Genomic DNA, 25,479 nt, shown 5'->3' on the forward strand with positions numbered 1-25,479 from the left:
TATAGTGCCACGGAAGTTGCAATATAGAATATAAAAAAGTAAGTCTGGTCAGAAGTTTTGTCTTCCCCTACGGTTTGCACTTAAGAAACAATCATTTCTTGATCTTGAATCTCCTCTAGGGCAAGTTGTCACAGCTTTGAGCAGGTTGCTGCTATTTCCCCGTACTCTGGTTTTGCATATTTAAGTATAACGCATGATATTTCCAAGAAATAGTCCTCGGATGATTTTCTTGAAGAAAGGAAACTCTATCCCCTTTGTTTACGATTACACTCGCAAGCATATGTATATATGGGACATAAATGTACACAATTTTAGGAGATAATCTAGTCAATTTACTAAAATAGATTACGCCACTGAAACAGAAGTATAAAACCGAAAAGAAAGTAAGTTTATTTTCAAACCTATATTGGGGGGAGGGGCACTTTTAAGGTCATGATGATAATACCCTTCTCTTCCCAATAAGCGTATGTCTGGTTGCAGGGACAGAACTGGAACATAAAAATTCATAGAAAATTATGGATGAAAATCAGCATGATTTTCAATTCAAGTTTTAAATTGTCTATAATATAAAATGGTACCCCCCCCCCCCCCGAACACACACAAAAAAACTAACTATGCTATTAGATTTATTATAAAGCAGATATATCTTCTAGATACATAAGAAATTAATAAAGATAATGCTAAAAGAGTGCATTTCTTCAAAAAAGTTTAAAGAAGAATAAGACACAAGAAAAGAAGCATCACAACACCAGAAAGATTGCACGCCCAGAAATCCAAAGTTTAAAGCAGGAACAAAAATTCATTTGTGGCTTAATAATTTTATTTATTTTACAAATATCTTGAAATATCATTCAGTAAGTAAACATCTAGGAAATATTTAAATAAGTTTTTTTTAATTAAGTACTAAATTTTTTTTTTCGTACGTATGCATTTGGACATATATCTCAGACACAAATATCCCACATTGAAAGAAAACAAATGTGCAACAAAATTAATCTTCGCGTTCAAAAGAGAGAGCATTAACCTCCTTAAGAAGAAAAAAAGGTGGCTACTCTAACCTGAAAGCATCCACACCAGCTTCTTTTGGCCCTTCCTGGCATTTTTGGTTTATGAGAGGACCCTATTGAATTGGCCCTATCTGGTGAAAAAAGGCCTAGTTCTTTAAGGCCTTTACCAATTTTTGTCCAATCAATTTTGAAGGTCGGGAGTTTAACTTTCGTGGATTTGACACGGTCAATAAATGACCACTGAATCTGAAAAATAAGGAAATAGGTTAAATCTTAAGAAATGTACTGTAGTTTCTTTACCTGAATCGATCTCGGATAATATGGAAATAGCATCTCGATTATGTAGCTCGTAGATATACAGACTCCAGATTCTTACTAGTTTTGCTAGTTTATTCCATTTAGATAATGGGAACACAAAATGACATTACTCTGGGTTCAAGGCAAAATGTGACCACGAAGTTTTGCAGAATCTGGCTTCCATTTTTCTCTATATTCCCATCTATATGTCCATATCTCTGTTTCTCTATATACTTTGTAAACAGCTGCCACATGTCTAACAATAATGATGACAAAAATGGTAATCAATCAAATTATCAAACAGTTCGTGGTAACGAACTGTAGTAAGGAGCGACCCAGCTCAATAGTAACCAAAACTCTAAAAAATTGAATTTTGATATCAATAGCTACATCAAAAGAATCGCATTTTAATGCTGATTTTAAATATATAAGTTTCATCAAGTTTAGTCTTACCCATCAAAAGTTACGAGCCTGAGAAAATTTGCCTTATTTAGGAAAATAGGGGGAAACACCCCCTAAAAGTCGTAGGATCTAAACGAAAATGACACCATCAGATTCAGCATATCAGAGAACCCTACTGTAGAAGTTTCAAGCTCCTATCTACAAAAATGTAGAATTTTGTATTTTTTGCCAGAAGACAAATCACGGGTGCGTGTTTATTTGTTTTTTTTCCCAGGGGTCATCGTATCGACCAAGTGGTCCTAGAATGTCGCAAGAGGGCTCATTTTAACGGAAATGAAAAGTTCTAGTGCCCTTTTTAAGTGACCAAAAAAATTGGAGGGCATCTAGGCCCCCTCCCACTCTCATTTTTTTCCCAAAGTCAACGGATCAAAATTTTGAGATAGCCATTTTGTTCAACATAGTCGAAAACCATAAAAACTATGTCTTTGGGGATGACGTACTCCCCCAAAATCCCTGGGGGAGGGGCTGCAAGTTACAAACTTTGACCAGTGTTTACATATAGTAATGGTTATTGGGAAGTGTACAGACGTTTTCAGGGGGATTTTATTTTGTTTGGGGGTGGGGCTGAGGAGAGGGGGCTATGTTGGAGGATCTTTCCTTGGAGGAATCGGTCATGGGGGAAGAAAAATTCAATGACAAGGGCGCAGGATTCTCTAGCATTACTATAAGAAAACAATGAAAAATAAACATGAAAATGTTTTTTCAAATGAAAGGAAGAAGTAGCATTGAAACTTAAAACGAACAGAGATTATTACGCATATGAGGGGTTCTAAAAATACTTTAGCATAAAGATCGAGGTATTTAGGAGGAGATAAATACCTTGCTCTTTATGCAGAAGTATTTTTAGTAATTTACGACCTTTCTGATTCAGGGGTCATTCTTAAAGAATTGGGACAAAACTTACGATTTAGTGTAACGAGCGAGGTATTAACGAGTGTACAAACCCCCTCGTATACATAATAAAAATATAAGGTTATGAAAGTTTGTTACGTAAGTTAATTCTAGAGTTACGTATGTTTTTTACTAATAAAAACGTTCGTTAAAAATTAAAAGTTCTAGTTGCCTTTTTAAGTAACCGAAAAATTGGAGGGCAACTAGGCCTCCTTCTCCACCCCTTAATTCTCAAAATCGTCTGATCAAAACTAAGAGAAAGCCATTTAGCCAAAGAATTAATATACAAATTTCATTTTAATAATTTATGTGCGGAGAGCCAAAACCAAACATGCATTAATTCAAAAACGTTCAGAAATTAAATAAAAAAACTAATTTTTTTAGCTGAAAGTAAGGAGCGACATTAAAACTTAAAACGAACAGAAATTACTCCGTATATGAAATGAGTTGTCCCCTCCGCAATCCCTCGCTCTTTACGCTAAAGTTTGACTCTTTGCCACAATTCTACTTTTTAAAACAATTAAAAGCTTTAGCGTAAAGAGCGAGGGATTGCGGAGGGGACAACTCATTTCATATGCGGAGTAATTTCTGTTCGTTTTAAGTTTTAATGTCGCTCCTTACTTTCAGCTAAAACAATTAGTTTTTTTATTTAATTTAATAAGAAATGAGCACAGTGCTTACCTGCTTCACATGCTTCAAATGCCTGGAAAGAAGCCTTTAGAAAGCTTTACTAGTGGCATGGAAGAAAAGTGCAAGGAGGTTGTAAAACTACACACTTGTTGTAAACAGTGCTATGGACTAATTCGTATTAAATAAAAAACGCAGAAATAAAAAAGTTTATCGACTGAAAGTAAGCAGCAACATTAAAACTTAAAAAACTAAAAGAAATTATACAAGAAGGTTTCCCCCTCCTCAACACCACGTTCTTCACGCTAAAGCTTATTAATACTTGAAAAAAACTTCTTGTCGTTCTAATTAAACGACCCTTATATTTCAGGGATCATTCTTAAAAAATCTGGACACAATTCAAACTTAAGTGTAAGATTGTCTACCTATCCCCAAGGTTTTCAACCCATCCCCTGTTAAAACGTCATAATTGCGCTTATAATCCCCCCCAACTTTCCACCTTTTGCGCCAGGAAGCACATAAATATAATTGTTCATGCAACACAGCAAAAAATTATCGACAATAAAAGGGGTGCTATCGCCCAGCAACACCCATATCACGAGCGTAGTCTAAAAGTATGCCTCAGAGGTCACAAGGAATTTTATATTAATTTTTACCCCCTCCCTCCGAAACTTTCTTCTGGTGTTGGGAATTTTGGAAATAAAAAACTTTTTTAGGTTCAAGCAAACTCCTTACTGCAAAAAGATCTCCACCCTTCCTCCTCAATAGCCCGTGCACTATTATACACCATACCACGCAATCAAACAGTTCGTAGTAACGAACTGTAGTAAGGAGCGACCCGGCTCAATAGTAACCAAAACTCTGAAAAATGAATTTTTACGCTGATTCTAAATATGTAAGTTTCATCAAGTTTAGTTTTATTCATCAAAAGTTAAGAGCCTGAGAGAATTTGCCTTATTTTAGAAAATAGGGGGAAGCACTCCTAAAAGTCAAAGAATCTTAACGAAAATCACACCATCAGATTCAGCATTTCAGAGACCCAACTGTAGAACCCAACTGTTTCCCAAAAGACAGATCACGGGTGGGTGTTAATTTGTTGGTTGTTTTTTTTTTCCCAGTGGTGATCGTATCGACCCAGTGGTCCTAGAATGTCGCAAGAGAGCTCATTCTAACAGAAGTTAAAAGTTCTAATGCCCTTTTTAAGTGACCGAAAAGTTGGAGGGAACCAAGTCCCCCTCCCAGGCTTATTTTTTTTTCCCAAAGTCACTGGATCAAAATTTTGAGGTAGCCATTTTGTTTTACTCTTTACGCTAAAGTTTTTTTTTACTGTTTTAAAAAGTAGAGTTGAGAGAAAGAGTAAAACTTTAGCGTAAAGAGCGGGGCGTTGAGGAGGGAGCAGCCTCTTTCATACACAGAATAATTTCTGTTCGTTTAAAGTTTTAATGTTGCTCCTTATTTTCAGTTAATTTTTTTTTTTCGATCAAGACTCAAATGTTTCAATTCGGTCAAAAGTCTGGCGGGGAGAGAGAAAAATTCCAAGTATGTACAGATATTGTTAAGATATCTGGGTTTGACTTCTTTTCAGAAGTACGGCATCCCTAGAGCCATTGTTAATTGTGAAATTTTCACCAATTAGCCATACAGACACGTACATAAGAATGCTTCGGGAGAGGGGTTAAATAACACATGGCATGCGAATTAAGTGAAATGCATAAAAAGTTATCTATTGAGCCATCCTTAGACATCCATCTGGGGCTACGCGAAAAGCAGGTTACCCCCGGTTTTTGTGGGAAGAAAAACCCTTAAACTCCCTTAAAACTGCGGGGATCAGGTAGCAAGAAACTACGCTTCCCTCGCTTATTAGCTTAAATAGCTTTGTATTACGTCGTAGTTTATTGAACCTGGCTCCTCCCCTCGGACTTTGATTTTGCATTACGGATTGTGACGTGGCTGTTGCGATGGGGAGTAATGAGAAATTGGTTTGGAATGCGTTACTGAATTATGCTTTCCGTGCGATAAAAGCTGGTAATCGCTCGGAGGATATAGCGAAAAAAGCAGTCGAGTTTTTCTCAGAGGAAGCAATTGCAATGGACGAAGGAGTTATATGTGGCCCCTAGCAGGAATTACCACACGTGTTACTGCGCGATCGAAGAACACCGATGATATCCTGGACATATTAAAAGTATTTCGGGTTTGTGAAGATAAAAATATCTCGTTGCCGCGGTTTGTGATTTTCGAACCTGATGAAGTTCCGATAATCCCGGGAGAAGTGACGGCTACCCTAACCCGGAAAGTAAACGAATTGTGTGCTAAGTTCGATAGTTACGTGGATTCTAATCCCTCTCCTTCTGTCTCTGCTATGCCTGCGGCAGAAAACCAACACGATCATGTCGAAACTGTCATATGCGGTTGTTTTGAAGAATCCCCCGAAAGATCTTTCGAACCCTAGCGCTCGGAAATCCTATTTGGACAGAGTATGTGGTGATACTAGTTCGAACATTGTGGAGCTGAAACCTAGGAAATCTGAATGGAGAGTAGTCTTGAACAACAAGAATGCTGCCGAGTCCCTGGCTGAGGCAGTGGGTAAAAGTGACTCAACTATAAGTGTTAAAGTAAAAACTCCCGCTTTCTTCGGAATAATCCGCCACGTTCCCACTGAAACTTTCAGATGATGAACTGCGCACAGTTGTACCGAACTGTGTTAAGGCCGTACAAATTGGTAGTACTCGGTCATTCAAATTACAGTTTGAAAGCAAAGCTCATCTCTTTAACGCAATGAACTCTCCGCCCATTTTTGGTTACGAGCGACTACCCATTACAGAATTTAAATTCTTACCGATGCAGTGCTACAACTGTCAGTCCTACGGACATGCAGCAAAATCTTGTGTAGATCCCCCGAAATGTTCAAAGTGCGGTGGAGATCATTCCAGCTCTCGGGACAATCCATGCCAAAATGCCCCCAAATGCGCTCTGTGTGGTTCTTCTCGACACCCGTGCTACAGCTTCCAATGTCCAGTAGCTCAGAAGCTAATTTCTAAACAATGATCGGTGATTCTATACGGGTTGTTTCATGGAACTTAAATGGTGGAGTGGTTGATAAAATGCCACTGTTAGAAGGATTGTTATGTTATAACGATGTACTCTGTGTGCAGGAACACTTCCTCTCGAATCAAGCCGTTAGTCTGCTTGAGCTAAACGATGGCGTCAAAGTATTTGCTACTCCTGCAAAGTCATCGGGCAGGGGAAGGCCGTCCGGTGGAATCGCCATTCTTGTTAGCAGCAGGTTAAATCCCATTCTGTATAAATCTTCAGACTTTTTTGTTGCTGTTAAGGTGCACAAAACTGTTATCCACTCTGTGTACATGCCAACAGACTACAGAGACAGTAAATCAGAAAAAAAATTTAGTGAAGCCTGCAGTAAGCTATCGAGTTCGGTGGGCAGCTGTTCTAGCCAGGGCCTTGAATGTATAGTCGCTGGTGACGTGAACTGTGACTTGACTGATGAGTCTAACGCTCGAGCACAGATCCTCCTATCTTCCTGTGACGGTCTTCGTCTTGCTAACAATGATCTGTGTTTTACTTATATCCATAACTCAGGCTCGACTTCATCTCTCGACTTCATGTTAAGTTCCATCCAATCTCCAGCTTGCGGTAATTCGCACGTAGATCTGAGCGTAAGCGCGTCTGATCACTTTCCAATTATAAACACTTTTCGAGTAATTCCTGCCTCTCCTAACCCCCCAACTAATGAAAAGAAGTGGAAAATCAAAACTAATTGGAGTAAAATTGACCTGGCTACTTATCATTACGTATTGGATGAGATTCTCACAAAGATTAAAGTGCCGTTCCAATTACTACAGCAGAGTGTATGTATTCAAGATGAAGAGAAACAGCTGCTACTAAACATCTACTGTAGTGAAATATCTCACGCACTGTTATCTGCCGAGGCCGCTGCGGTCCCCATTCGTAAAGTCCGAGTGGGAACGGAAATTCCAAAGTGGTCCGAAAACCCTGCTCTAAGTGAAGCATGTGGTCGTGCAAAATTTTGGCTTAGGCTCTGGAACGAGTGTGGTCGTCCGAAATCAGGTGTTGTAAATGAAGTTCGGCTGTTCAGCAAACGCAGATTTGCTAAGATTTTGTCTAAGCATAAATGTGAAGTGATCGATCAACATAGTCAATTGATAAGTAATGATCCAAATGCTGTGTGGAGATTTCTTAAACGTAATGGTGATCAGAATAGTGTCGAACCTGTGATCTCTGAGCAAGATTGGGTGTCCCACTTTACTTCTGAGTTCTCTCCACCCGAACAAGATCTTGAAGATAAATATGAAGTCGAACTTGATAAGTTCATGGAATTGCCTAGTTCTGGTGTTGGCTACATAGTAACTGTTCCTAATCTGATTCGTGCAATTTCAAAATTAAAAAAGAAACAATCGAAAGGTGTCGACAAGTTGTGTGGGTTGCATCTTGTACATGGTACTGCTGGTCTCCTGAGTCATTTAGAGCTTCTATTCCAAATTATCTTTAATTCTGGTCTCGTTCCCGATGTTTTTGGTACTGGAGTAATTACACCTATTTTGAAAAAAGGGAAAAATCCGTCTGAATGCGTATCTTACCGCCCTATAACTGTTTCGCCGGTTTTATGTAAGCTTATGGAATTGCTAGTTATAGATCATATTGCTTTTCAATGTTCTACCCCCGATAATCAGTTCGGATTTAAAAAAGGTGTTGGTCGCGAGCACGTCCATTATATTCTTGCTAATATATTAATAGAAGCTGATGAACTGAATGAATCCCTTATTCTAGCGAGTCACGATGTTAGACGTGCTTTTGATTCTGGGATACATCCCCAGTTATTAGTGTCTGCTCATAAACGTGGTGTGGACCGATCGGTTATTTTGCCTTTTCGGGATATGTATAAGAAGCTTCGAGTCCAAGTTAAAGTCCCGTCTCCTAACGGGCCGATTGTATTACCAAATGCTATTCCGGTTAGAAAGGGCATTAGGCAGGGTGCAATTTCGTCACCCCGGTTGTATAATAATAGTGTTCTCGAGGCCCAAAAGTTAGTGCAAATGAGCTGCATTTTCCGAGGTTTGGATGTAACATTACTTAATTACGCAGATGATATTTTTAATTTAAGTAGATGTTTGTCTCGTATTGAAGAAAATTTTCAGATTCTAGATGATGCTTATAGAGAGATAGGCCTATCTTTTAATGCAAGTAAAAGCGAGATTGTTGCTTTCAATAGGAGAAATGCAGATTGTATAGATCTTGCTGTCAAATTTGGTGCTCAAGAGGTTCCACTGTCTGACTCCATAATGTACTTAGGAATGCCTATAGGTCATAACATGGCATCTACACGTGCTCGCCAAATAAGTAATTTCGCAGAAAAGGCACGTAAGGCTTACGGGGCGCTATCTTCAACTAAAGCGAAATATAATCGACAAATTCGAGCTAGGCTATATAATGCACTGGTGATCCCACACTTTCTGGCTTTATCACCGTTTTGGCATATATTTAGTGTTAGCGATAAAAGAAACCTTCGATCACTTTTTTACAAATATGCAAAATTTCTTTTAAATACCCCACCGTGGGTTAAAAATTCCAAGATGTCTGCAAGGTTCGGTATCACAGATCCGATTGCTGCTGTGACGAAACGTCGTTCTGAATTTTTGGGGTCGCTTGGGCCTAGTAGTCTGGCAATTGCAATTCGTCCTTAGTGAGTTTTTGTAATAATGTTTTTATTTATTGGCGGTGTATCGTAACGTTTGTTTTTGTTTTTGCAGTTAAGTGTTTTTTTTGTTTTTTTTTTTCTTCTTCTTTATACTCCATTCGTGCCATTTGTGGTTTTGTATCGAGTGGGTGAATAAAATTATCTATCTATCTATCTAATCATTTAAAGGAGATCGGAGGGAGTTCGTGGGAAGGGGTAAAGAGTGAAATTAGAAAATATTGGGGTGATGGAGGAGCGTCCAGAGCTGTGTTGGCCTCAGGCAGCTTGGTGCTGATGTGAGTCGAGTAATAAGTAGCAGTAGTAGCAGTATAGAATGTCGTTTTGGAAATATCAAAAAGCTTGACGCCTTTTAGAAGACGAGCACTATGCCCATGGTGGGTTTGCTGGGTTTCCTCTGAGACATTAACAACAAACACGGGACGGAATTTACCAGTTAAGATGTGGGAGTTATGTCTATGATCGTTTAATTAACAATTAAAGAAATAAAATACTTCAATCTTTTTCAGGGTTAAGCATATTAGCAGATACAGATTAAAGTTACAAATTGCAAATAGTTATTAGCTATAAAAAGAACATCCATTTAGATTGTGGACACTTGTAGTAAATATCAATAATGTTCTTTATCAGTATCTTGAAGCAGCTGTCAAAGCATATTATCAAAGTAACTCCATTTAGGGCAAGATATAACACCAGCGGGCCTGGAAGGCAAATTAGAAAGATAAAACTAGTAAACTTTTTTGATAAATAAAAAAACATCCAAAAAGGAAGCAATTTTTTCTCTTAAAAAGGGGCAAAGAAAGGGCGAACTAAACGAATCTATATATATATATATATATATATATATATATATATATATATATATATATATATATATATATATATATATATATATATATATATATATATATATATATATATATATATATATATATATACATATATATATATATATATATATATATATATATATATATATATATATATATATATATATATGTATATATATATATATATATATATATGTATATATATATATACATATATATATATATATATATATATATATATATATATATATATATATATATGTATATATATATATATATATATATATATATATATATATATATATATATATATATATATATATATATACATATATATATATATATATATATATATATATATATATATATATATATATATATATAAACAAATACAAAGTAGAAACAATAAAGAAAATCTTTTCAAGACAGTGGAAATCAATTCTGTGAATATTTCGGCCCTATGTCCAAGGGCCGTCTTCAGCACAATACGAGAACAAGAGAGAAAATATGTATATACAAATAAACTTACATTAAATTGTGAGAATTAAAACTAAATAATGTTGTTTAAAAAGTTTTTTAAAAACAGCCCTAGCATCCTTACTTCAACGAAGTTCAACCAGGACTGACAAAAAGAATGAAGTGAGAATATAAACTCATTCAAACTAAAGAGAACAAAGTGATTAAGGGCAATTTCTCAGAGCCAACCTTGCTTTTTTAGCAGCCTGTCTCAAAGGCCTTTTCGTAGCTGGTTCAGTACTATTATAAATCGGTTTAGTAAAATATTTTGTTAGATCATTTTTAATTAAATTTGAGTATAAAAAAATTAGTGAGTATTCCCCTAAGACCATGTTCAAAGAAATATTATTATTTCTTGGTAACTATGTAGAAAATGTGAATGATACCGCGTCATGTTTTAAGAAATTACGAGTGCTTAACATTGGTCAGATTCGAGATTATCAAGCTGCTGTTTTTGCGTATCGATGTTGCAATAATGTATGTCCTCCAGTTTTTACCAGTTTTTTTCGAGTAAATCGTTCACTCCATGGGTATGAGACTAGAGAGGCAGATAATTTTATTGTTGAGTACCGAGACACCACACGTGCAGCTTTCGGAATTAGGTATTTAGCTCCGGCTATTTGGAATGATATCCCAGCTGGCATTAGGGAGGCGGAACATATTGGGTTGTTTAAAGTAAATTTAAAAAAAATCATTTATTGGAAGTGGGGAGATAATTCTTTTTTTTCTTTTTCTTCTTTTTTTTAATTATTGTTAGCCTTTATTTATTTGTATTCTGGTATTAAGGAGTAATTGAGTGAGCGTGTTTTGTTCTTCTTTAGTTTCCGTTTTTTCTAGTTTCTGTTTTTTTTTTTTTTTCTTATTAAATTAGGTTGAGAATCAGAGGATTGCAGCCGTCCAACATCAGGCTCTTTGAGCCTTCCCCAGGGCGGTTGTGTGTATTTATAGTTTTTGTAATTAGTAGTTAATATAGTTCTAATCATATTTATTTTGAGATTAATTTCGGTTGATTCTTGAACCACCTGTTTTATCCCCAAATCATTACTGATGAGTGAAGATTTTTCAAAAAGTATCGTGTGGGACGGATTATTAAATATATGCCAACCTAAAGCAGAATCAAAGGAGTTGTTGGAACTATTTGAAATTAATACCTTGTCTATGTCTTTTTTATGCTGTTGTAACAGTTTTTCTAGATTCTGATGGGTCCTGCCGACATAGTAATTTCCACAATCACAGGGCATTTGATAGACCCCTCTTTGGCGAGTAACTGGGGTCTTATCTTTACCGGAATTTAAGAAATTAATGATTTTAAAATTATTAGTAAAAACTACGTACAGATTATTTTTTGTGCAAATATTTTTTAATTTTGTTGTGATCATTGGGATATACGAAAGATAGACAATATTTGAGGGCTTATCAGTAGCCTCACATTGTGAAATATCTTCTTCGGTTTTACAAGAATGTCTTTTTATTCTACGGTTAATTATTTTATTGACAAAAGGATTGGGGTATCTATTACCAAAAAGAATATCTCTGATAAAGTTTATTTCTGCATTTATATACGAATCGGAGCAAATATTCAGGTCACGATCAATGAGGGAAGTTACAACTGCTCTTTTAACTTGTGGGGGGGGATTTGAATTAAAGTGAAAATATCTATTGTTTTGTGTTGGCTTTCAATAGATAGTAAAATCCAGTTTATCGGCATTACGAATAAATAACACATCTAAAAACGGTAGTTTATTTTCAATTTCAACTTCTAGGGTGAACTGCAAATTTCAGTCATAAGTGTTAAGAGGATCTAAGAAGCCCCGAAGTTCAGCTTCCCCATAATTCCAAAGTGAAGTTACATCATCCATATAACGACCCCAATAGACATGTTTTAAAAAATAAGATTTTAATGCCCAATTTTCAAGGTTCTCGACATAAATATTTGCCGATAGCCCGGATAAAGGTGCCCCCATGGGTAACCCATTTTTTTTTACTGATAAAAAGAATTGTGAAATTGAAAGTACACAGAAAACTTATTACAAATTTTAACCAGAGTCATTAAAACTTCACAATCAATTCCCGTCGCTGAAGCCTCGATTAAGTGCTTTTGTCTGCTTTAGGTAATTTTCTTCTATTTTGTTTTTTAATAATTCCTCAGAAATAGTCACATCTATATTTGTATACATGGAAACAATGTCAAAACTACTAACTATTGTGTTTTCTGAAATGCATGTGCTGTTAAGTTTTTCTACCAAATCTGCCGAATAACGAATATATGAATTTCGAGAATACAATAAAGGTTTGAAAGCCGTGCAAAGCCATTTCCCAATATTGGCAGCGGGGCCTTTAGTACACGCTACGATAGGTCTTAAGGGAATACCCTGTTTATATATATTTGGTAAACCGAGTTTAGGACAGAAACTACCACGAGGAAAAAAATTATTGTGTAATTGTGGGGTGATTTTACCATTTTGTTTTAGCTGCTTTAATTCATTTATGATATTATTAGCAAACTGACCAGTAGGATCATGAGTTATTGTTTTATATCTAATTGTGTCATTTAAATGCGAAAGAATTTTGTTGTCATAGTCTGTCGTATTCATGACAACAAATGAATTGCTTTTGTCTGCTTTAGTTATTATTAAATAAAAAAGAAGTTTTTTAACGGAAAGTAAGGAGCGACGTTAAAACTTAAAACGAACAGATATTACTTCGTATATGAAATGGGCTGCTTCCTCATCAACGCCCCGATCTTTAAGCTAAAATTTGACTCTTTCTCTTACTCTAAAACAGCAAAAAACTTTAGCTTAAAGAGCGGAGCGTTGATGAGGAAGCAGCCCCTTTCATATACGAAGTAATTTCTGTTCGTTTTAAGTTTTAATGTCGCTTCTTACTTTCAGCTAAAAAAAACTTTTTTTTATATTTAATTTCTGAACGTTTTTGAATCAATGCATGTTTTGATTTTGGCTCTCCGCAGATGAATAATTAAAACGAAATTTGCATATCTGTTTTTTTTTTTGCTAAATGGCTTTTTCATAGTTTTGATCGAATGATTTGGAGAAAAAAAGGAGCGGGGGAGGAGACCTAGTTGCCCTCCAATTTTTGGTTTCTTAAAAAGATAACTAGAACTTTTAATTTTTTACGAATGTTTTTAATAGTAAAAGATATACGTAACTTACAAATTAGCTTACGTAACGAACTTTTGTATTCTTATATTTTATTACGTATGTGAAGGGGTTCACCCCCTCTTCAGTACCTCGCTCTTTACCCTAAAGTTTAAATTTTGTCCTAATTCCTTAAGAATGACCCCTGAATCACAAAAGCCGTAGAATAAATAGATGAAATTAATAAAAATACTTTAGCGTAAAGAGCGAGGTATTAGAAGGAGGTGAGCACATAATATGCATAATAATTTCTTTTCGTTTTTAGTTTTAATGCTTCTCCTTACTTTCAGTAGAAAAAACTTTTTCATATTTATTTTTTCATTGTTTTTTTTTTTAATAATGCTAGAAAATCCTGTGGTCCCTTCATGAAAATTTTCTTCCCCCATGATAAATTCCTCCAAGGAAAGTTCCCCAACATATCCCCTCTTATTACCCCCCGCCCCACAACCTAAAAATCTTGCTGAAAACGTCTGTCCACTTCCGAATAACCATTACTATATTTAAGCACTGGTCAAAGTTTGTAACTTGTAGCCCCTCCCACGGGGACTGTGGGGGAGTAAGTCGTCCCTGAAGACATAGTTATAAGGTTTTTTTACTACGCTGAATAAAATGGCTATCTCAGAATTTTGATTTGGTGACTTTGGGAAAATAATTAGCGTGGGAGGGGGCCTAGGTGCCCTCTAATTTTTTTGGTCACTTAAAAAAAAGTTTGACTCTTTCTCTTAACTCTATTTTTAAAACAGTAAGAAACTTTAGCGTAAAGAGCGGGGCGTTGAGGAGGAAAAGCCCCTTTCAGATGCGGAGTAATTTCTGTTCGTTTTAAGTTTTAATGTTGCTCCTTACTTTCATTTAAAAAAACTTGTTTTTTTTATTTAATTTCTGGGCGTTTTTGAATTAATGCATGTTATGATCTTGGCTCTCCGCACATAAATAATTAAAACAGAATTTGCATATTAATTAATTGCAATTAATCGGCACATTTTGAGAAAAAAGGAGCAAGGGAGGAGGTCTAGTTGCCCTCCAAGTTTTTGATTACTTAAAAATGCAACTAGAACTTTTAATTTTTTACAAATGTTTTCATTGGTAAGAAATATATGTAACTTACGAATTAACTTACGTAACGAACTTCTATATTAGTATGTTTTTATTGCGTATATGAGGGGGTTCAACCTTCGTCGCTCTTTACACTAAAGCTTAGATTTTGTCCCAATTTCTTAAGAATGATCTCTGAATCACAAAGGCCGTAGAATAAACAGTTGAAATTACTAAAAATACTTTAGCGTAAGGAGTGAGGTATAACGAGGAGGTAAACCCCCCATTGCGGAATAATTTTTGTTCGTTTTAAGTTTTAATACTGCTCCTTACTTTCAGTACAAAAAAACTATTCATATTTATTTTTTCATTGTTTTTTCAAATAATGCTAGAAAATCCTGCGCCCCTTCATTGAAATTCTCTTCCCCCATGAGAAGTCTCTCCATGGAAATATCCTCCCACGTAGCCCCCTCCTTGATTCTCCCCCTAAACAAAAAAAATTCCTTTGAAAACGTCTGTACACTTCCTAGTAACCATTACTATATGTAAACACGGGTCAAAGTTTACAACTTGCAGCTCCTCCCACGGGGCAGTGGGGGAGTAAGTCGTCCCTAAAGACATAGTTATTTGGTTTCTTTACTATGGTGAATAAAATGGCTATCTCCGAATTTTGATTCGCTGACTTTTGGGGAAAAATGAGCGTGGGAGGGGGCCTAGGTGCCCTCCAATTTTTTGGTCACTTTAAAAGGGCACTAGAACTTTTAATTTCAATTGGAATGAGCCCTCTCGCGACATTTTATGACTGCTCAGTCGATGCAATCACCCCTGGTGGCAAAAAATGCGAAATTCCACATTTTTGTAGATAAGAGCTTGAAACTTCTATAATAGGATCGTTAAGATCCTACGACTTTTAGGGGGTGTTATCCCTATTTTCCTAAATAAGGCAAATTTTCTCAGGCTCGTAATTTTTGATGGGTATAACTGATCTTGATGAAACTTATATATGTAAAATCAGCATTAAAATGCAATTCTTTTGATGTAACTATTGGTATCAAAATTTCATTTTTTAAGAGTTTCGGTTACTATTGAGCCGGGTCGCTCCTCACTACAGTTCGTTACCACGAACTGTTTGACTAAAGCAGACAAAAGCAATTCATTTGTTGTCATGAATACGACAGACTATGACAACAAAATTCTTTCGCATTTAAATGACACAATTAGATATAAAACAATAACTCGTGATCCTACTGGTCAGTTTGCTAAAAATACCATAAATGAATTAAAGCAGCTAAAACAAAATGGTAAAATCACCCCACAATTACACAATAATTTTTTCCCCGTGGTAGTTTCTGTCATAAACTCTACGGTTTACCCAAAAATATATAAACAGGGTATTCCCTTAAGACCTATCGTAGCGTGTACTGAAGCCCCCACTGCCAATATTGGGAAATGGCTTTGCACAGCTTTCAAACCTTTATTGTATTAAATAAAAAAAACAAGTTTTTTCAACTGAAAGTAAGGAGTGACATCAAAACTTAAAACGCACAGAAATTACTTCGTATATGAAAGAGGCTGCTTCCTCATCAACGCCCCGCTCTTTACGCTAAAGTTTGACTCTTTCTCTCAATTCTTCTTTCTAAAACAGTAAAAAACTTTAGCGTAAAGAGCGGGGCGTTGATGAGGAAGCAGCCTCTTTCATATACGAAGTAATTTCTGTGCGTTTTAAGTTTTGATGTCACTCCTTACTTTCAGTTGAAAAAACTTGTTTTTTTTATTTAATTTCTGAACGTTTTTGAATCAATGCATGTTTTGATTTTGGCTCTCCGCAGAGGAATAATCAAAACGAAATTTGCATATTTTTTTTTTTTTTTTGGCTCAATGGCTTTCTCATAATTTTGATCGAATGATTTTGAGAAAAAAAGAGCGGGGGACGAAGCCTAGTTGCCCCCCGATTTTTTGGTTAATTAAAAAGGCAACTAGAACTTTTAATTTTTTACGAATCTTTTTATTGGTAAAAGATTTACGTAACTTATAAATTAGCTTACGTAAAGAACTTTTGTATTCTCATGTTTTTATTACATATATGAGGGGATTCGCCCCATCGTCAGTACCTCGCTCTTTACACTAAAGCTTATATTTTATCCCAATTCATTAAGAATGACCCCCTGAATCACAAAAGCCGCAGAATAAGTAGTTGAAATTACCGAAAATACTTTAGCGTAAAGAGCGAGGTATTAGAAGGAGGTGAGCCCCTCGTATGGGTAATAATTTCTGTTTGTTTTAAGTTTTATTGCTGTTCCTTACTTCCAGCTGAAAAAGCTTTTTCGCTTTTATTTTTTAATTGTTTTTTTTTTAAATAATGCTAGTAAATCCTGCTCTCCCTTCATGGAAATTTTCTTCTCCCATTACAAACTCTCGAAGGAAAGTTCCCCCAGAATATCCCCCTCTTCTCAACCCCTCCTCCAAACCAAAAAAATCATCCAGAAAACGCCTGTATACTTCCCAATAACCATTACTATATGTAAGCACAGGTCAAAGTTTGTAACTTGTTGCCCCTCCCACGGGGACTGTGGGGGAGTAACTCTTCCCCAAAGACATAGTTATAAGGTTTTTCGACTACGCTGAATAAAATGGCTATCTCAGAATTTTGATCCGTTGACTTTGGGAAAATAATTAGCGTGGGAGGGGGCCTAGGTGCCCTCCAATTTTTTTGGTCACTTAAAAAGGGCACTAGAACTTGTCATTTCCGTTAGAATGAGCCCTCTTGCAACATTCTAGGACAACTGGGTCGATACGATCACCCCTGGGAAAAAAAACAAAAAAAAAACAAAAAAACAAATAAACACGCATCCGTATCTGCCTTCTGGCAAAAAATGCAAAATTCCATATTTTTGTAGATAGGAGCTCGAAACTTCTACAGCAGGGTTCTCTGATACGCTGAATCTGATGGTGTGATTTTCGTTAAGATTCTATGACTTTTAGGGGGCGTTTCCCCCTATTTTCTAAAATAACGCAAATTTTCTCAGGCTCGTAACTTTTGATGGGTAAGACTAAACTTGATGAAACTTATATATTTAAAACCAGCATTAAAATGCGATTCTTTTGATGTAGCTATTGGTATTTTTGGTTTGAGTTTTAGAGTTTTGGTTACTATTGAGCCGGGTCGCTCCTTACTACAGTTCGTTACCACGAACTGTTTGATTCTCAGAATTCCTATATTCGTAAATCGGCAGATTTGGTAGAAAAACTTAACTGCACAAGCATTTCAGAAAACACAATAGTTAGTAGTTTTGACATTGTTTCCATGTATACAAATATAGATGTGACTGTTTCTGAGGAATTATTAAAAAACAAAATAGAAGAAAATTACCTAAAGCAGACAAAAGCACTTAATCGAGGCTTCAGCGACGGGAATTGATTGTGAAGTTTTAATGACTCTGGTTAAAATTTGTAATAAGTTTTCTGTGTACTTTCAATTTTACAATTCTTTTGATCAGTAAAAAAAATGGGTTACCCATGGGGACACCTTTATCCGGGCTATCGGCAAATATTTATGTCGAGAACCTTGAAAATTGGGCATTAAATTCTTATTTTTTAAAACATGTCTATTGGGGTAGTTATATGGATAACGTAATTTCACTTTGGAATTATGGGGAAGCTGAACTTCGGGGCTTCTTAGATCCTCTTAACACTTATGACCGAAATTTGCAGTTCACCCTAGAAGTTGAAATTGAAAATAAACTACCGTTTTTAGATGTGTTATTTATTCGTAATGCCGATAAACTAGATTTTACCATCTATCGAAAGCCAACACAAAACAATAGATATCTTCACTTTAATTCAAATCACCCCCCCCCCCACAAGTCAAAAGAGCAGTTGTAACTTCCCTCATTGATCGTGACCTGAATATTTGCTCCGATTCGTATATAAATGCAGAAATGAACTTTATCAGAGATATTCTTTTTGGTAATAGATACCCCAATCCTTTTGTCAATAAAATAATTAACCGTAGAATAGAAAGACATTCTTGTAAAACCGAAGAAGATATTTCACAATGTGAGGCTACTGATAAGCCCTCAAATATTGTCTATCTTTCGTATATCCCAAAGATCACAACAAAATTAAAAAATATTTCCACAAAAAATAATCTGTACGTAATTTTTACTAATAATTTTAAAATCATTAATTTCTTAAATTCCGGTAAAGATAAGACCCCAGTTACTCGCCAAAGAGGGGTCTATCAAATGCCCTGTGATTGTGGAAATTACTATGTCGGCAGGACCCATCAGAATCTAGAAAAACGGTTACAACAGCATCAAAAAGACATAGACAAGGTATTAATTTCAAATAGTTCCAACAACTCCTTTGATTCTGCTTTAGGTTGGCTTTAGACAAGGCATTGAAAGACAAATCACGGATGCGTGTTTATCTGGTTTTTTTTCCAGGGGTGATCGTATCGACCCAGTGGTCCTAGAATTTTGCAAGAGGGCTCATTCGAACGGAAATGAAAAGTTCTAGTGCCCTTTTTAGTGACCAAAAAATCGGAGGGCACCTAGGCCCCCTCCCACCCTCATTTTTTTGCCAAAGTAGTCGGATCAAAATTCTGAGATAGCCATTTTATTCAGCATAGTCGAAAAACCTTATAACTATGTCTTTGGGGACGACTTACTCCCCCACAGTCCCTTTGGGAGGGGCTGCAAGTTGCAAATTTTGACCAGTGTTAGCATATATTAAAATTTATTGGGAAATGTAGAGACGTTTTCACGGGGATTTTTTGGTTGAGAGGGGGGGTTGAGAAGAGGGGGCTATATGGGGGAAATTTTCCATGGAGGAATTTGTCATGGGGGAAGAATATTTCCATAAAGGGGGCGCAGCATTTTCTAGCATTATTTAAAAAAAAACAATGAGAAAATAAATATGAAAAAGTTTTTTTCAACTGGAAGTATGGAGTAGCATTAAAACTTAAAACGAACAGAAAATATTACGCATATAAGGGGTTCACCTCCTCCTAATACCTCACTCTTTGCGCTAAAGGATTTTTAGTAATTTCAACTATTTATTCTACGGCCTTTGTGATTCAGGGGACAAAATTTAAGCTTTAATGGAAAGAGTTATTGACGAGGTATTGACGAGTGGGCGAACCTTCTCATATACGTAATAAAAACATACGAACATAGAAGTTTGTTACGTAAGCTAATTCGTAAGTTACCTATATCTTTTACTATTGAAAACGTTCGTAAAAACTAAAAGTTCTAGTTGCCTTTTTAAGTACCCAATTAATTGGAGAGCAACTGGGCCTCCTTCCCCTCCTTTTTTCGCAAAATCATTCGATCAAAACTATGGGAAAGCCATTTAGCCAAATAAATAAATATGCAAAATTCGCTTTAATTATTCTTTTGCGGAGAGCCGAAATCAAAACATGGATTAACTAAAAAACGTTCAGAAATTAAATATAAAAAAACAAGTTTTTTTAACTGAAAGTAAGGAGCAACATTACAACTTAAAACGAATAGAAATTACCCCGTATATGAAAGGGGTTGCTCCTTCTTCAACGCCCTGCTCTTTACGCTAAAGTTTTTACTGTTTTCAAAAAGTAGAGTTGAGAGAAATTTCAAATAGTTCCAACAACTCCTTTGATTCTGCTTTAGGTTGGCATATATTTAACAATCCGTCTCACACGATAGTTTTTGAAAAATCTTCACTCATCAGTAATGATTTGGGGATAAAACAGGTTGTTCAAGAATCAATCGAAATTAATCTGAAAATAAATAATAATATTTCTTTGAACAGGGACTTAGGGGAATACTCACTAAATTCTTTATACTCAAATTTAATTAAAAATGATCTAACAAAATATTTTACTAAACCGATTTATAATAGTACTGAACCAGCTACGAAAACGCCTTTGAGACAGGCTGCTTAAAAAAGCAAGGTTGGCTCTGAGAAATTGCATTTAATCACTTTATTCTCTTTAGTTTGAATGAGTTTATATTCTCACTTCATTCTTTTTGTCAGTCCTGGTTGAACCTTGTTGAAGTAAGGATGCTACGGCTGTTTTTAAAAAACTTTTTAAATAACATTATTTAGTTTTAATGCTTACAATTTAATATAAGTTTATTTATAGATACATGTTTTCTCTCCTGTTCTCGTATTGTGCTTAAGACGGCCCTTGGACATAGGGCCGAAATATTCACAGAATTGATTTCCACCGTCTTTAAAAGACTTTCCCTATTGTTTCTACTTTGTATTTGTTTGTTATGGAAAGGCAGTGTGGTCTTCGTCGCTATTTATATATATATAAGAAAACGATATATATTTTTATTAGTGAGGGTACTGGCCTAAAAATAAGAACCCCACGAGGTAAGCTTTACTGTGGTGCTGTTGGGTTCCACTTCCCAACAGCCCCAATTTGTGCTGTTGGGAACAATTCCATTTTAGCCACAAAAGAGGCAGAAAGGATAAATTTGATGCGTATTTTTTTGTCAAATGTCAAGATTGGCCTGATAAATCGGTGCACAAAGGTCTGACCCTGAGGAGCATGGAATAAAAGCATTCTTTCACGAAAGAAGAAATCCAACACAAGAGAAAATGATTCGGTCACAATTCATAATAAAAGTTGTCCATCTAGTGCTTCAAGGTGTCCCTCTCCGAAATCACGAGTGTATTTATGCATAGGGTTACAGACAATTTTAGAGACAATTTAAAGGGACGCTTTTAACAGAATTCATTTGATATCTTATCTAGTTAACAATTACTGTTTTGTCCAGATGAATTCCCAGAATCTTGGGAATCAGCAAACTCCTCGGGAAACTTCTCCGAGAACAAATATATTTGGACTTCATAACGAGCTTAAAAAAAAGTAACCGACATCAGTTGAAAGGTTCATAATGTTTTTTTTTATATTATGCGCCTCATCCCTTGGGACTGACTTCGGTGGGATTTGTTCAGGGACGCACGTGAGGGTTTTGACCCCCCCCCCTCAAAGCAAGGTCTGATTTTTTCAAGTTTCTGAACACTTCTTGTTCAAAAAATGAAATAAATTTTGTATTTTATCACAGCTGCCACCTCCCCCCAGAAAAAACCTTTGGGTTTTTCATGAGCCTTTAAACCATAATTTCTCAACCTCTTTGCAGTCAAAACCCTTCAAACGGTTTCAAAAATGTAAATCAACTCAAGATCCCCTTTATGATATATATTTACCATTTTGGTCTAATTTTCCAATTTATTAGTTGAGCCTTTTTAGTCTGTAAGCAATTGATTGATGAAATGTTCTCCATTATCTGAATTGTAATTTAGTATTTGTCTGTTATCTATGCTTGTATTGAAATCCGAAATTCAACAATTTAAAAGGCATTCGGAAAAAAACATTAAAACGTTTCGAACGACTGTGACTCCTGATCTATTAAATCGCTCCCTACCCCCTTCTTCAGGATCCGTAGGCCAAGCCGTGTCTTTATTATGGCTTTTTACGGTGAAGTCACTCATTTCTTTTGTTTTCTCGTTGCAGTTTCAGTCTTCATTGGTGAAGTCTAAGGCTCAAAAGCCAAATAGGAAAAACTGAAGTGACTTTTTTGTTCTAATAAAATGCAAATACGTTAGATGAAATGCAGATTTTACTCTGCCAACATCGCCTGTAAAAACCATAATGAAGACTGGGCTTCAAACTAAAAGGCATTCTAATAACAGAATCAGATGATGCCCAGAAAATAAATCAAACGGTACTCCTAGCTCAATTTTCAATCTGAACAAAGTTTGAGGCAAATTACTCAAGGGACAGTACAGCCAACGAAACCCAGCAAAATAAAATCCAACAAATATTTTTAGATTCACTTAATTTTAGCTGACTCGCAGATTACTGAATTGATCTATTAGTTTTCCGTGTTTCTGGTACATTATCTTGTCAGACAATAATTTCTGAAACAGTTTTTGGCACCATTTAACACTCTTTAATTAGCATCCAACGCACTCCATCCGGAAAATTAAAGCGACTATCTGAACTTGTAGCAAATATCAATAACGATAGCACACGAGAATTCGAGGGTTGTAATCTTCGTTGGGTCTGCACTGGTTAATAAAATCTTGCTTCTTGAAAAGATTGATTTCAAAAAACTTATTTTTTCCGAGGGAAGTAAAGAGTGAAGTTTAAACTTAAAGCGGACAAAAATTATTACTGCACAGCCTATTTAATATATCTTTAAAACTACTACAAATATACCAACTAATTATGCTTTCTTATGTTTCTAGGATTATAGAAAACTAGCGCTTACGTAACGAACTTCTATATTTGTATATTTTTATTACATATATGAAGGGGTTTTCCCCCTCGTCAATACCTCGCTCTAGCTTGAATTTTGTCCCAATTCTTTAAGAATGACCCCTGGATAACAAAGGCCGTAGAATGAAATTACTAAAAATGATTTAGCGTAGTTAAATACTTTAGCGTTTTATACTGTTTTAAAAAGTAGAGTCGAGAGAAAGAGTCAAACTTTAGCGTAAAGAGCGGGGCGTTGAGGAGGGAACAGCCCCTTTTATATACGGAGCAATTTCTGTTCGTTTTAAGTTTTAATGTCGCTCCTTGCTTTCAGTTAAAAAAACGTGTTTTTTATTTCATTTAACAAAGAATACGTGGCCTTTTACCAGATGAAAATAAAACAAAGAAAAATGTTATCTATGACTATATATATAGGACCATCAGGAGGGGATTTGGAGCGTATTGTCAGGGTGACAACTTTTATGTCGTACTGAAAAGAACGTAAACTGAGTGTAAAACAAGAAATGTATTGGCACTACTTTCATTGTCGCTACGCTTGTCAATGTCAAGTAGTGACAGGAATTAGGTGTAACTTTAGGGTCTACTTAAGGGCTTTAAATCGGATTTGTGACTTAATTGATAATTAATTCCTGAAGGAGCATAAAAGGAGTATTGAAATTTATTTTTTCTACAGAAATTTAGCGTGTTGCCTTTGGCTACATCTGGCCCCATTAAAAGGGGGGAGGGAATTGTAAATCTAGGAAAAATTATATTTGCAAAGAATGTTGAATGAGGATCTGAATAGTAGACTAGTCTTCTTTTGTTATTGTAGCGCCTCCTTAAGATTAGGAATCCCAAAGCAGAATTGGGTAAAATTCTAGTTAATTGACTTCTTGCTATCTTGGAAAGGGTTTAGGTTAGGAAACTGAAACTTTTAGGGATGGGTCTACAGGCTAAAGTATGTCCCAGGAAGGTATTTTAATGTACCCACTCCTTCTCCCTCTAGACGGCCCTGAAATTTGCCTACATGAAAGGTCTATGCCTACTGAAATTTTGACAAAACAACATTTTACCTTAATTTTAGATTACTAGTTGCTTTTTCTCTGCCTTTAGTTCTAAACATGCAATTCCCATACATTTAGGTAAATTTATGTAAATTTTAGGTAAATTTTATGGTAAATTTAGGAATTTTACCATACATTTCCTAAATTTTGAAAAAAAAACATTGATACGGCTAATAATTCTACTCAAATAACAGGAATTGCATTTTCAGAACTAAAGGCAGAGAAAAAGCAACTAGTAACTGAAAATTAAGGTAAAATTTGGTTTTGTCAAAATTTCAATAGGTATAAGACCTGTCATGTAGGCAAATTTCAGGGCCGTCTAGAGGGAGAAGGAGCGGAGGTGGGTACTTTAAAATACCTTCCTTGGACATACTTTAGCCTGTAGACCCATCCCTGAAAGTTTCAGTTTCCTAACCTAAACCCTTTCCAAGATACCAAGAAGTCAATTAACTAGAATTTTAACCAGAATTGCCTTTTACCTTCATGTAAGGTCACTGGCCCGAAGGGGAAAAGGGGTGGAGACATGTACTTTCAAACACCTTTTCAGGCCCTAGTTGTAACTGTAAATTCAAATATGAAACCTTCATTGTCTACGCTCGTTAAGTTACCCAGTCCGCTAAAACCATCTAAACTCCAATTTTACCCTATTTTGACTCACCAAGATCTGGTCCTGTGGTCTTGTGCGCATCTTGTGACGCAATATTCAAAGCAATGGGGAGAAAGGGAGGAAGGTGTAGAACCCCGATTCAGCACTACAGGCTACACTGAATAAAACAAGTTTGGCTGCCCTAACCTGATCTTTTGGTACTCTATATGGGATAGGCAACTCAAAAACCATAAGCTCAGCCCTCCATTTTTGTTCTCACCTCTTCCTTAGCTTTGACATCTTGTAAAGTTTCAACTGAATGTTTAAATCCATAGTTATCTATCCCAATGTCTTGTGTTGCTTGAAGAATCACCATCTTCAGTGATCTTGATTTGCACAAAAGTGACAACAAACCCTCAATTTCACTTTTAGACCATTAGCTAAAGGTCGTTCACATAATAGTCCCAAATTTACTGTCTCAAGCTGATACACGATAGGCTTAAATATGATATTATACCTAAAATAACAGCCATTGTAACTGGGTACAGAGAGGGGTGAATGATATCATAAATGGCTGAGGTAATGTTTACCAAAGTCAACTTATGCATAAATATATTCTCCTAATTATCTGTAATGTGTTCAAATTAAGCGATCCTTGTTATAACACTGTGACGCTTTTTCGAACAAATCATTCACAAAACTGAATTTAAAAGAGAGCGGTTGAAGATGCTAATAGTAAAATTCAGTAAAAGCCTCAAGCAACGCGTAATAAGATATACTTGAAAATGACAAAAAGTAACAGAGCTTTATTGATGAGCGAGGACTCAATGGCTTTGTAACACCGTTATTAAGGATGCATGGATTGTTGGACATAGGATACCGAAAACTTGGGCTTCTTCTGTTATCTATCCACAGGGCCTTATCCAAAAAGTGGGGGGACTCCCCAAATATCTGTCCGACTCGTAAAAACGTAACAAAAATGAATATAAATAGATTTAGATGTGTTTAAAAATTTATTTTTGATAAGACC

The 25,479-nt window shown here is 35.8% G+C and overlaps 1 protein-coding gene across 1 annotated transcript in view; it reads right to left on the reverse strand.

The window, feature by feature from the left end:
• The window catches only part of LOC136029413 (disheveled-associated activator of morphogenesis 1-like), a gene marked incomplete in the record, with an annotated part of 127,561 nt that extends 102,400 nt beyond the window's left edge, over nucleotides 1–25,161 (reverse strand). Inside the window, 2 exon segments of the mRNA XM_065707780.1 lie at nucleotides 1,059–1,253; nucleotides 24,730–25,161. Coding sequence (XP_065563852.1) covers nucleotides 1,059–1,253; nucleotides 24,730–24,825 — 291 coding nt within the window.
• Nucleotides 25,162–25,479: the final 318 nt, after the last annotated feature.

The sequence above is a fragment of the Artemia franciscana genome, chromosome 7 (assembly GCF_032884065.1).
Source record: "Artemia franciscana chromosome 7, ASM3288406v1, whole genome shotgun sequence".
In the NCBI taxonomy this organism is placed as follows: domain Eukaryota; kingdom Metazoa; phylum Arthropoda; class Branchiopoda; order Anostraca; family Artemiidae; genus Artemia; species Artemia franciscana.